The sequence below is a fragment of the Rhinolophus sinicus genome, linkage group LG07, assembly GCF_036562045.2.
Source record: "Rhinolophus sinicus isolate RSC01 linkage group LG07, ASM3656204v1, whole genome shotgun sequence".
Classification (NCBI taxonomy): domain Eukaryota; kingdom Metazoa; phylum Chordata; class Mammalia; order Chiroptera; family Rhinolophidae; genus Rhinolophus; species Rhinolophus sinicus.
In genome coordinates, this window is record NC_133757.1 from 61,107,474 (window position 1) to 61,120,411 (window position 12,938).

Sequence of the window (12,938 nt, forward strand, 5' to 3'; positions counted from 1 at the left end):
GTGGGCTTCCTAAGCATTTACTATACACACCACCTGCTTTCTCGTCTCCCACTTACACATGGGGCAAACGAACTGCCTTCACATTTGGTAGTATCAGCTAGCTTTTGGGGGTTAATCATAATGATCCCCAAGGCAACAAAGACACCAGGGCTCTATGAATTCACAATTTTCCCCATAAAACAGAGACCATATCTCTATCTCTTTTTTGGTTTTTGTTTTTTTTTTTAAAGATTTTATTGGGGAAGGGGAACAGGACTTTATTGGGGAACAGTGTGTACTTCCAGGCCTTTTTTCCAAGTCAAGTTGTTGTCCTTTCCATCTTAGTTGTGGAGGGCACAGCTCAGCTCCAGGTCCAGTTGCCGTTTCTAGTTGCAGGGGGCCTAGCCCACCATCCCTTGAGGGAGTTGAACCAGCAACCTTGTGGTTGAGGACGCGCTCCAACCCACTGAGCCATCCGGGAGCTCAGCAGCAGCTCAGCTCAAGGTGCCGTGTTCAATCTTAGTTGCAGGGGGGGCTGCCCACCACCCCTGTGGGACTCAAGGAGCTGAACCAGCAACCTTGTGGTTGAGAGCCCACTGGCCCATGTGGGAATCGAACCGGCAGCCTTCGGAGTTAGGAGCGTGGAGCTCCAACCACCTGAGCCACGGGGCCGGCCCGAGACCACATCTCTTGATAGAGCTAAGATATAAATGAATAGCAATTTATTAACATGGGAAAGATGCTCCAAGATAAACCACTTGCGGTAATAAAACAAGTTCATTTCAAGAACCATTATTTAAGAAAGAACATGAATGAAACTCAGGAGCACAAATCAGAATACTCTCAAATCTTTAAACAGTGCGCCCATTGTTTTTTGGGATGCCGAGGGAAGACCTGCCTCTTCCCTTTGCCGGATGTGTTTCTCATTTGCCCTTAGAAATCTCTCGGTTTTAATAAGGCAAAGGGCTGAGCTGAAGAGATTCCCAGAGAGGGAATAAAGATCTTGTGGGGCCCAGAGCTGTGATGGGCATGTTGCTCTTGATCCTGAAAGCAGCAATGGCAGCAAGGGTGACAATGAAGTGTGTGTGCTTAGATGGGGGCTTCACCACAATGTAAACACGGACGAGATGGACGAGAAAGAATCAGAGAAGTACACAGCACAAATGGATACAGAAAAAAAAAAGCAATACAAAAACTCCACAGCAAAAATGAAGACGTGTGGGTGGGTGGACAGAGGCACAGCATGAGTGCCTCTCCTTGTAAAGCCTTTCATATTATTGTGCTCTTTTCTTCCAATTCTCTAGCTTCAGAAAAGAGAAGCCAACCTTTCCACTGCCTCCTGAATGCCCTTGAAACTAAGGACAAAAAAATGTCCCTTTCTTTTTAAAAATTCGCTCTTCTACTGGACCTTTCCCTTAAAAAAAAAAATCCACGTCCCCAGTTTTAAAGCAGACTGTCCCAAAAGCCAGAACTGTCCACTTCTGTACTAACAGACCAATTATCTGGACACTCATACTTCTTGTAGTTAAATCTCAATGATCTAAATCTCACAGAGTAACCCCCTTTTCTTGGCCAGTGAGTAGTTCAAACCAAAGCATGTGAGCTGATGCTGGCCAAGATGAGGGAAGTCTACTTGGTGTAGTGGATGTGGAGGGGTCCGAGGACAAAAAGAACATTGCTCTTAAAAAGAAATATACCGGAAGAGGCCGCCTTCTTCTGCTGGACATTATTTAACAAGATGAGCCACGCAGCTAGAGCCAGCACGGGGTACGAGCAGAGCTGGCAGGACAAGACACCATGCAGAGGACAGCAGCTTCAAGACAGAAATTAGCGGAGTCCCTGATGTCACTGAGGCGACACTTGTCCATCTTAAGCCAGCGGAACACAGATTTTATATTATGCTTTCCTTTACTTCACCCAAAGGCACGTGAATCGATTCGTCACCCACTAGTCAAGAACTGTCTCATTAACCCTAACATACTCTCACTTTGGAATGTACCTTTAAAAAGTTCACCAAATTATTTGAAAGTTTATAACATGGCAGGAAAAAATAAAGTAACAAATAAGTTAATTAGATAATGGTATCAAGGTGTCACATGGAATCTTTTTAAGACACACACACCGAGCCACTACTTACTGGACTCTCCTGGCAGAGGCAGCCGAGGAGCAGCGCTGTGTACGAGGCCACGATGCAATCCTCCATGTGTTTGCCAGCGTGCTGAAGGGCTGCGGGCATTCAAACAAAACATGTTCACAGCACATCCAATGATAAAACCCAACTCCGTTCATTATCTTTTCTATAAAACTGTTCAACATTGATAAATGGTGCTAGGAAAATGGGCTATCCATACAAATTAACAAAAATAACTCAAGTGGAAGATGAACCTTGATATAACAGTTAAAACCATAAAACTCTTAGAAGAAAACATAGACTAAATCTTTGTGACCTTGGGTTAGGAAATCATTTCTCAGATACAACACCAAAACCACAAGTGGCAAAAAAAATAAAGTGGACTTCATCAAATTTAAAACTTTTGTGTTTCAAAAGATACCATCAAGAAAGTGCAACGACAACCCTCAGAATGTAACTGCAAATCATATACCTGATCAAGGTCAGGTATCTATAGAATACATAAAGAATTTGTACAACAAAAAGACAACCCAATTTAAAATATGGGAATTTGAATGGATATTTCTCCAAAGAAGATATGTAAATGAGCACTAAGCATGTGAAAAGATGCTCAACATCATTTATTCATTAGGGAACTGCAAATCAAGTGACATATACCTTCACAAGAGACAAATAACTGTAAGATACAGAGAAACTGGAAATCTTGTATGTTGCTGGTAGGAATGTAAAATAATGCAGCCACTTTGGAAAACAATTTGGCAGTTCCTTAAAATGTTAAACAGAGTTAACAAACAATCCAGCAATTCCACACTTGGGTACATACCCAAAAGAACTGAAAATGTATTCACACGATAACCTGTACAGGAGATGTTCACAGCAGCATTATTCATAACAACCAAAGGTAGACACAAACCCAAATGCCCATCAATTGATGATTAAACAAAACGTAGTATACACATACAGTAGAATATAATTTGGCTATAAAAAATGAATTAAGTACTGACACATGGACGAACACTGAAAACATTAGGCTAAGTGAAAGAAGCCACTCACAGTGGTACCACACATTGTATTATTCCACTTATATGAAAGTTCAGAATAGGCAAATCCAGAGACAGAAGCAGACTAGTAGATTCCAGTAGCTAGGGGAGGGGAGAACAGGGGGTGATGGCTGCTCATGGGTATGGGGTTTCTTTTGGGGGTCAAAATGTTCTGAAGTTAGACCGTGGTGATGATAGCACAACCTTGTGAATATACTGAAAACTACTTTAATAGGGTGAATTTATCTTGTTATGGGACAGAATTGTATCCACCTGCCTCCTAATTCATATGCTGAGCTACTAACCCCCAGTATATCAGGATATGACTGCACTTGGAGATAGGGTATTTAATTAAAATGGTAGCTAATTTAAATGAGGTCGTTAGGGTGGGCCCTAATCTAATCTGACCTGCTGCCCTCATAAGAAGAGATTAGAACAAAGACACACAGAGAGGGAACACCATGTAAAGACACAGAGAGATGGTAGTCATCTATAAGCCAAAAAGAAAGACTTCAGAAGACACCATCCCTGAAGACATCTTGATTTTGGACTTACAGCCTCCAGAACTGTGAGGAAATAAATTTTGTTGTTTAAGCCACTCAGTCTACGGACTTTGTTATGGCAGCCTTCACAAGCTAATACTTATCCCAAATAAAGCTATCAAAAAAGACTGCTAAGCAACCAAAAATATCATGCCAAAGGAAACATCAAAACTTAGTAAATGAGAAAATGAAAGCGACTTCTTAAAATATGAGAATGACACTAGATCTAGGGAGCAGCGGGCATAAGAGAGGGGAGACGCAGAATCAAACACTGTTGGCGCTTGCTCCCTAGCTGGGGGAAGCTAAACATGGTACTTAAATGTCATGACTTGAATGACATGAAGTTGGAAATGGCTAGTGTGCAGAACTTGCATAAATAGTAGATCAAGTATCACAGTTCCTGACAACAGAAGATAATGTTTGATTAGTGAAGACATCACCATCAGTGTATTCCTCACTGTGTTTGCCACCGACTACGTACCATTTGAGAACCATTACTGTAATTTATGACAATAGATCTCAGTTTATAAAGTGAAGCTGATAAAAGAATCTCAAAACTGTGAAAATCTTTAGGGATCATACTGTTCAGCCAGTTCTCTTTACAGATGAATAAAGAACGGCTGGCTGGGGAAGGCAAGGCAGACCTTTCCCACGCCGTACACAGGCCTTCCTCACAGCCAGGAAGCCAGCAAAGAACTCCTACAAGCACTGAAATGTCAAAGCTCGTCCGCACCGAACTACAGAGGCCATAAAATAATAGTTTCAATAAAAGGTGACGACAACACACGAATTAAAAGTACATTCTGGAGAAAAAATAAGCCATTATTTTCTATGTGAATACACCAGTCAAAATAAATATACCTTTATTGAGGTCAAGTTCTTCATCATCTTCTTCCTTCTTCTGCTTCTCTTCCGTCCCGTCGGTCTTTTCGGTTGACACCCACTGTATTTCTCCACTTGTTTCTTGCCACTCTCCACTCTTGTCATGCTGAGTGGTGGGAGCATCTTTGATCAGCTCATCTGTTTTACTTTCTGCCAACTGGGCTGCTCGCTCTCGCTCAAGGAATAGCTGATACAAATTATTTTTGAAGATCATTAAAGAGAGCTCACCAACCAACATGTATGTACCCAAATATAAGGTTCTGTTTGCTTTTAAACATCACTAAGCCTAGAAAACATACTGTCTGATAGAAACGTTAAGTATCAATAAAAGCCCTTGCTCTAACATCTTTGTCTACATCCTCGTGAAGGCCAAAACAAAAGTACAAGTAAATGCTGTGGGAATTTAATCAATAAATTAAGTGCGTCTACTAATGATGCAGGCATTCTGTTTCTAAGAATGAAAATCTCAACGCTTTCCTGCCATTTGGATAATACTGACAGGAAATTCACACAAAAAATACAAACTTGATTTAAAGAAATATTTTTTAAACCTAAGCAAGACTGGATAAATTCACTGAAAGGAAGAAAGGACACCGAATAAAACTACATACATTGGGTAAAAGCAACATGGCTTCTTTAAAAGAAATTTAAAGAGATAAACAAGAACCAGTAAAAGTAAAAATCAAAAGGTCTCAGAGAAAGATCCAGAACTGGATCACAACTAATATTATTAAAAATGGAAGTACAATTGTCAATGGAAGAACACACTGAAAACTCTAAGTCAAAAGGGAATACACTAACCTCTTTTGCTCGACTTACTTTATTTTCCCTGTGCTGGTACAGTGCTGAACATACAGAAAGCATTTAATATACTGATGATTTGGGAAAAACCCCAAGTTACTAAAGACAACTTGCTGAAAATCAAATGTCAAGCAGATGTCAAAGATTTGCTTAGTATATAGAAGAGTGGTATGTAAAATTTAATATGCTCAAGACAATAAAATTTAAGTTTTATATAAAGCAGTATTTCGTGAAATTGGTAGGATCCCTAGGGGGTCCCCAAGTTCCTTTCAGGGAGTCTGTGAAGTTACAATTGCATTCATAATGATATTAAGAGGTCAACTGACTTCTTTCATTCTCTTATGACTAGAGTTTTTCAGTATCTACATGCCATTCAATTATATTATTGCTCTAATGGCTAATGGAATGAGTGCCCATGTTTTACAATTTTCTGTTTTGATTTCCAATTCACTAAATATGGAAAGACAGAGCACACATAAACCAAGGTTCTCTGGAATCCTCAATAATTTTTAAGAGTATAAAGAAGTTTTGAGACCAAAATGTTTGAAAACAAGAATGATGGGCTCCAAGTTATGATTCAGGAAAATATCAAGTTGTTGTGGATTACTTTTTGAAGACACAAGTTCAAGCATTATCAGTTTCAAAAAGGCCAAAATGATTATGACGTTAGCAAAGTATTCCAAAACAACAAAAAGGATGGTTTATTATCACTTTGTAACATATGCAAACTGTCATTTAAGGAAACGACAAAGGCAGCTAAGAACCTAAGAGACTGGCAAAAAATAAAAACTGTAATGCCCAACACTGTCAAGACACAAGAATTCACATACAGTTTTTTTGGGGAAGTTTTATAAATGGCAGGGAGAGGGAACGTGTATTTAGTGACTGGGGTGGGGTGAGTTGAGGACAACAGCGGTTTTTAATGTACATATTCTGGTAATTCCTAACCCAGGAAATCACTCTATAGACATACTTTGAAAAGTAAGGGCCGATATTTAGCTGCACGCAGTCCTGGGCACAGATCACACAGCAAATAAATGCAGGAGGACTTAAGCTAGATGGGATGGGGCTGGAGCTTGATTCCTAATTTGTTATTAAAAATCTGTTTTTGATTCATAAACAAATATGCCTTGTTTCTGCTTGTCGCTAACAATGCCTAAGGAGTGATCACAGCAGTTGAAGACAGTCAGCAGAGCAAAGCAAGGGTATTCATTCTAACCCAGTGTACCCGTCACGCACCTGGTGAGAGTGGGAGTGGGGAAGGGGCAGGGCAGGGAGAGAGAAGGTACAACTGATAGAGAAACTGGCCAGATGCAACACACTGAAGGTGTTCAGTGTGCTGTAAGTTGCTGCTTACCTGCACTAAAGCCTGAACAGCATGAACTTGTCCAGCAATCCTTAAACTATCATCTCCTTCTCCACTACAGAAGGAAGAATCAAAAGAACACGCTGTTTCCATGTTGACAAGACAGTGCCGATTCCGAGCACTATACTCTACTAGATTTATCAGAAGACCTAAGCCCTACAAAAATTAAAACATGCATATTACCACAGGTGAGAATTAAAAGCAAATGAACACACTATATATAACTTTTATTGGCAGCTAGAAACCTATTCAGTGTTCTACCATCTACAAAATGGTTAAAAACCAGTAGGTAAGATAAAGGTCTTCCCAAAAATAGTTTCACCACTTTTTTAAAATCACCACTATTGGTTCTCATATTTTTTATTTTTACACAGGGCCCTTCATGGCTCTGGTTTGTATAATAAGAGGTATGTTCATCAGGAATCTATTGAACCCATAATATACCAAACAATTGGTTCTTACTCCAAAACTAAGACGAAGTTTTTATCACCTTAATAAATCAAGTGCTCATTTCTGAAACCGTCACTGACTTACCAGCACTCGAATGTCAAATCTCTGCTCCTGAGGTAGGTACTTTGGAACCTGAAGCACACAGTTCATCGCTGTGCCAATCAAGCCATCTTGTTCTCCTGTTTTGGTGCTGCCCCACTCTGACACAGGAAATGAAAAGCATGTGAACATTGTTACTCATTTTTCTTTATGACATTAACAACTGATATTTATAAACACTGCTATATTAAGAGTTAGAAATCTATAGCTGTTTCTTTACTGAAATATATTGTTGACTGTAGTATTTCCAAGCCAAGCTACCATACTTGTTCTAAAAATATCAACTTCTAAAAAGCAGTTAAATGTATACCTGAATAAGTGAATTACAAGTACGGCAATTAAAAAAGAACACCATGTCAAGAGAAAAGAACACCATGTCAAGAGAAAAGAACAAAGGGAGTAACTTGTTTTTCCATGCACTATACACGCAGCCTTCAATGAGACTGTCTATAGAGAACATGCTTTACCATTGTCGTTGGTTAAATTGAGCAGCACCCCGATGACGGCCCTCATGCAGTCTTCCACTGCTTTGCCCACGTGGTTAGTTACATTCTGCTGAGGTGGAGGCTTACTGTCAGGTAAGCATATGCTATTCTCAGCACGATTATACTGCTGAATCAATTCTTCACAATGCTGTAATGCTCTTAAGATAAAACAAAATGTAATTATTATGCTAAATAAGAATTTCTACTTAGTTGGGCCTTAATGTTTTAAATCTGTCATAAATGCTGCCAAATTATTTCTTTTCTATTCCCAAAGTTCTAATGTATTAACTATTCAATCATGTACTAAGTATGCCTGATATCACACTAGCGGTTAAATTTTGTTTTGAGAAAACTTGGTAATTCAAATTTTTCTAGGCAAAGTTAAAATTATAAACTCCGTACAGAAAGTTATACCTATCTATAATTGTTCCCCACTTTACCAGTCTCTCCAATACAACAGACTTACCACAACCCCTCTCCAAACAAGGCAAAATTTTTAAGAGCTAACTAACACTGGACACTTCTGAATTTCATGTAGATGTTTTTCATTCAGAATACATGCTCTTAAAAAGGTAGAGTATTATTTATATTAATATTACATAATAAATAACTGTGTATAGATGGGTATTAAATATTTCATGAACATTAGAGCAAACCATACAGCAAATGACATGAGGTCATTTGGCTGACATGTCTCCTGGCAGGCACACAAGTTATCAGCTGCATCCAAGGATTCTCAAGATTAAAAATGTATTTTATATATAGATATTATTTAATATACATTGTTAAAATGTTACACAAAATTTAAAATAACATGCATATTCTTTTTATTGAGACCGCCACCTTAGGTAAGCAGATATAATTATTAACCCCCCTCTGAAGAACTTGCAGCAAGTAAGTGACGTGCCCAGGGTGCAGGGCTCAAGTTATGAAGCTGGGTCCACACTCAGCCATCTGGCTCCAGAATCTGTACCCCTAACTTTTGTACTATACTGTGCTGCTTCTGTTTCACAGAACTCAACAGACGAAGGTGATACAATCATATTTCCTTACGGTCAATCCAAATGCATTAAATAAAAAGCACAATATTTCAGAAAAACTTACTTAGCTGATGAAACAATGAGTTGTGAATCTTTATATGCTATCAAGTAGCTTTGATTCTCTGGATTATGCACTGTTACCTGAAAGGAAAAAATCTGAAATGATTGTGGCAAACCACAGCTTTCAGTCATTCACATACAATATACACTATGCCTGGTGCTGTAAAAGACATAAAAGATGAGGAAGATTCAGCCCTTGTCATCTAAGGGAATAACAACCCACATGTTCCAGGTTTAAAATAATAGAGCCATTGCTTTATTACAAAATTAAAACATCACTGTTATAAGTGCTTGCTCATAATTAATGTATTCTGTGCTATACATTCATTGTAGTGAAATACCAAGTACTTTGAATGTCAGAAAAGACCAGTTTCTAACTTATAACTAATACTTTAAAGTTCTTAAGTGGATTCATTTAGAATAAAAATATATACATCTATTTATCTAAGGTACCTGAAGAACTCTAGAAGAGAGAAGGAATAATTTCAATTTTAACTACACCAGGAACTTTTAATTCACACTAGATTATTTTTCCATAGATGTGTCAAAAGCACCAAGCTAATCCAATCTGGTCAACACATGATCTATGCATTCTGAAATTCACTGGCAACATAAATTCCAATCTACACTGAACTGGGGTAAGTTATTCATAAAAGCCAAAAAAAACCCCATACTTAACGCATAAAGGTCAATAGTATCATTCTTCAAAGCCAAATATTTTTATAACCTATGATTACAAACAATCTGATAATAGGTAAATCAAGAAAATCCTTATTAATTAAAAACCAGAACAAAAACTTGTGTTTAACTACCATTTTCCACAAACAAGTTAACACATTTAAGGAGAATTCCCCATTATAAAGAATAACATCTGGCAATATAAACAAACTTGACATGATAGGTTTCACAACAATACATATTCTTGAAAGACGAAATTGCTCAGTTAACTTGTTCATTAACATTGGTGGATCAAAGAATGCATCACAATTTCAATTTGGATTAAGAGAAGTGAAACTCTAGGGATATATAAAATATTTGGCCATCTCACACACAGTCACAATGAAGCTTAAATAATTTTGCCCAGATAGTGATCCATACTTACACTCTCTAAAACTCGTAAACATCTCTCTGCTCCCCACAGTGAGGCTACTAGTTTCTCTTCATCCTCATCTCTACTTAGATGATCCACACATTCTTTCACTAAAAAAAATGGTTATAATTAGTACATCTCCTCCCCTCAATACCTACCCCTTAACATTAAAAGCCATCTGTACACATGCTATAAATATGCTGGAACCTCTCTGAACATTATTTATTCTAAGTTTTATACTGTGAGATGTTGAAATGTATGAGAGTCTAATTTATTATAATTATTTTATTTCCACAACTCGCCAATTTCAAAGTGTTAATGACATTTCCTTCAAAACATAGAGATTTACAAGATGCCACTAAAAGAATAGATCTTTTTAAACTGATGCAATTTTTAGATGTAAACAGAATTTTTCTTCAAGCTTTTAAATAACATATAAAAGTGTTATATGTGTATATTTCTTACCTTTATCTACAATATGATCCAGACCACCCAAAAGCCGGAGTTCTTCTTTAAACCAGTCTCCTGCTCGTTTAGAAGTAAGGGACAGTAACGTCTCCATAGCTAAATGCCCAGTCTAAAAATCAGAAGTACCATTAATGAATATTGACTATTAATAATTCTGTGGCAACACTTCTAGAGATTGCTTTTCTTTAGAAAGTTCACTGCATGCTGTCAACCCATAGTAGTCTTTATAATACAACAAGTACGCTTATAAGTAAAACTGAACTGATTTTAATTTTAATCAGAATAATCTAAGGCTGAAGAAATGTTTTTAACCATCAGTTTGTTTTTATGGAGAGAACACACTACTAAAAGTAACCTATCATTTATCAGTTCAATAAAGTATATACTGGTGCTGTTATTCCTACAGTACAGAGGCTCAAGGGTGGGACTGCTAAATCAAAGTGTGCGTGTACTTTAACTGCAAATCAATACATTAGATTAATTTGCCACAAAGGCTGTAATAAGTAACACTCCAGGAACAAAGTATGTGTGTGTCAGTTGCCCTGAATCCTCAAAAGTATTGATGTAAATTTTTGCGTGAGGGTAAAAAATGACATCTTACTGGTATGGTTTGTATTTTTCTAACTACACTAAACTCCAGCATTTTTTCATATGTTAGTTAACTGTTCCCCCATCAATTCGTCTTTCTTCATTTTCCTTCAAGGTTGCTTGCCTCTTTCTTATTATTCCATATATTTTCTTATGTATTCCAAATAAAAATCCTTTGTTGTTTTTAGTGTTTCAGATTCACCAGGCTTAAACTTTATACTGCAGGGTCAGCAGCATGAATACACATCATGTGGCCCCCATGGCAAAATTATATATAAAAAATGATTAAGGGCCACCACTAACGGAAGCACAGGACAGTACGAGTTATACTTACACCCAGACTATGTAGTTTTCCTTTCTCTTTTATTTTAATTATTATTTTTCTTTTCTATTGTGTTTCTTTTTAAAAGCATAGAGCTACTACTATGCCTCCCCTCCACAAAAGTGCAACCTGGTTCCTGTTGCAATCAGGAACTTCAGCATAACACAAGAAATGCTCTAAAAGCTGAAAAGATCTGAGTTTCTTCCCAAAGTTTCTTTCCTTTGAAAGATACACGTTTATATAATAAGTCCTCCTGGCCTGCTTGGAATCGAATATAAATTATTTAAAAATGCAAAAAAAAAAACAGATCTTACCAGTAAATCTTAGTATTACAGATTTAGAAGAGATCTAGAATATTTTAGTCTAATCTTGAACAAGGTAGATGTCCAAGGTAACAAATATAGAACTGAAATTCAACACTACAAAGACAGATTCAATTTTGCCCAATTCTCATTCTGAGTCCCTGGAAGAGTAATTTAATGAGATCGATTTAGGTATACAGCTCATGACTCATAGTAGAGAATCTGAAGCCTACATAATGAGGCTTTCTTTATTTAGGAAGAAAGGGAATAGTAATTTGATGTTAAATCAGCAAAAGCTCTAAATTTTTATGGAGGGACTTTGGGACTTTGTCATTTGTCTCTATTGTTAGTTGGGACTTTGTTATTTGTCTCTATTGGCATAAAAAGATTGATATTTTAGGCTATTTTCAGTTTATTCTAAACTAGCATTTTAAAACAGCCTACAATTCAAATATTTTATCTGAAAACTGGAATAGTTTGAGGACTCAAAGAGTTAAAGCCAAATAATTAATCGGGATAATATACTCAGCAACTGTTAGCTCTCAGTTATTTGAATTATATCTGAAAACATTATATTAATACTTTAAATTACTTTCCCATGGCACATCTGGAGTAGCAATATATTTCAGGGAAGAAATTAAGCAATTAATAAACCAAACAAAACATGTATAGGGAATAGTCACTGTACAAAGCAATGTCTAAGATTTAAAACAAATACAATATTCAAGAATAGCTGAAGTTATAAGGGGGTAAAACGGGGATCCTAAAATTAACAACTGTGTTCTGGTTTTGATCATATGAATACACTATTTAATACAACATAAGAAAGTTATTATACTGGTATATACCATCCTAATAAATTCAACAAACCATGGAGAAAATTAGATGAACAACAAGTTCATCATCATGTTATTTTTTAATACCAAATGCCCAGAAAGAATCTAAATGTAGAACAAAATGGGAGACAAGACAAAGGTACATTTATTCAATTATGCAACAAATAAAAATCATAGGCTCAAATTTATTCTTTATATCAAAAAAATTGTGCATGTTGTAAAAATGTCAAAAGCAAATAAAAATTACAAATACATTTTAAAAGTTGTGTAAGAATAGTTTGGTGAAGGAGCAGGATCGTTTACCAATCATCTGAGCATAAAAACTATTTTTCTAATTTTAATAAGTGAAAGTACTAAATACACGTCAACTTTGTATCTTGCCTTTTAATGTTAACTTGCTTTACCCTTCAACCCCCACTTTCCCCAAATCTATTCCCTACTTTACCTTAACTAAACA

General features: G+C 36.8%; 1 protein-coding gene across 3 annotated transcripts in view; it reads right to left on the reverse strand.

The window, feature by feature from the left end:
• Positions 1–12,938, reverse strand: part of WAPL (WAPL cohesin release factor) — an 80,019-nt gene that overhangs the window by 4,323 nt on the left and 62,758 nt on the right. For all 3 annotated transcript variants that reach the window (XM_019716127.2, XM_019716128.2, XM_074337203.1), the window contains exons 10-17: positions 10,431–10,542; positions 9,978–10,075; positions 8,880–8,956; positions 7,758–7,933; positions 7,276–7,391; positions 6,733–6,897; positions 4,554–4,761; positions 2,117–2,205 (exon numbers count right to left, since the gene is read on the reverse strand). In XM_019716127.2, the coding sequence (XP_019571686.2) occupies positions 2,117–2,205; positions 4,554–4,761; positions 6,733–6,897; positions 7,276–7,391; positions 7,758–7,933; positions 8,880–8,956; positions 9,978–10,075; positions 10,431–10,542 (1,041 nt within the window). The remainder of the gene's footprint in view (positions 1–2,116; positions 2,206–4,553; positions 4,762–6,732; positions 6,898–7,275; positions 7,392–7,757; positions 7,934–8,879; positions 8,957–9,977; positions 10,076–10,430; positions 10,543–12,938) is intronic.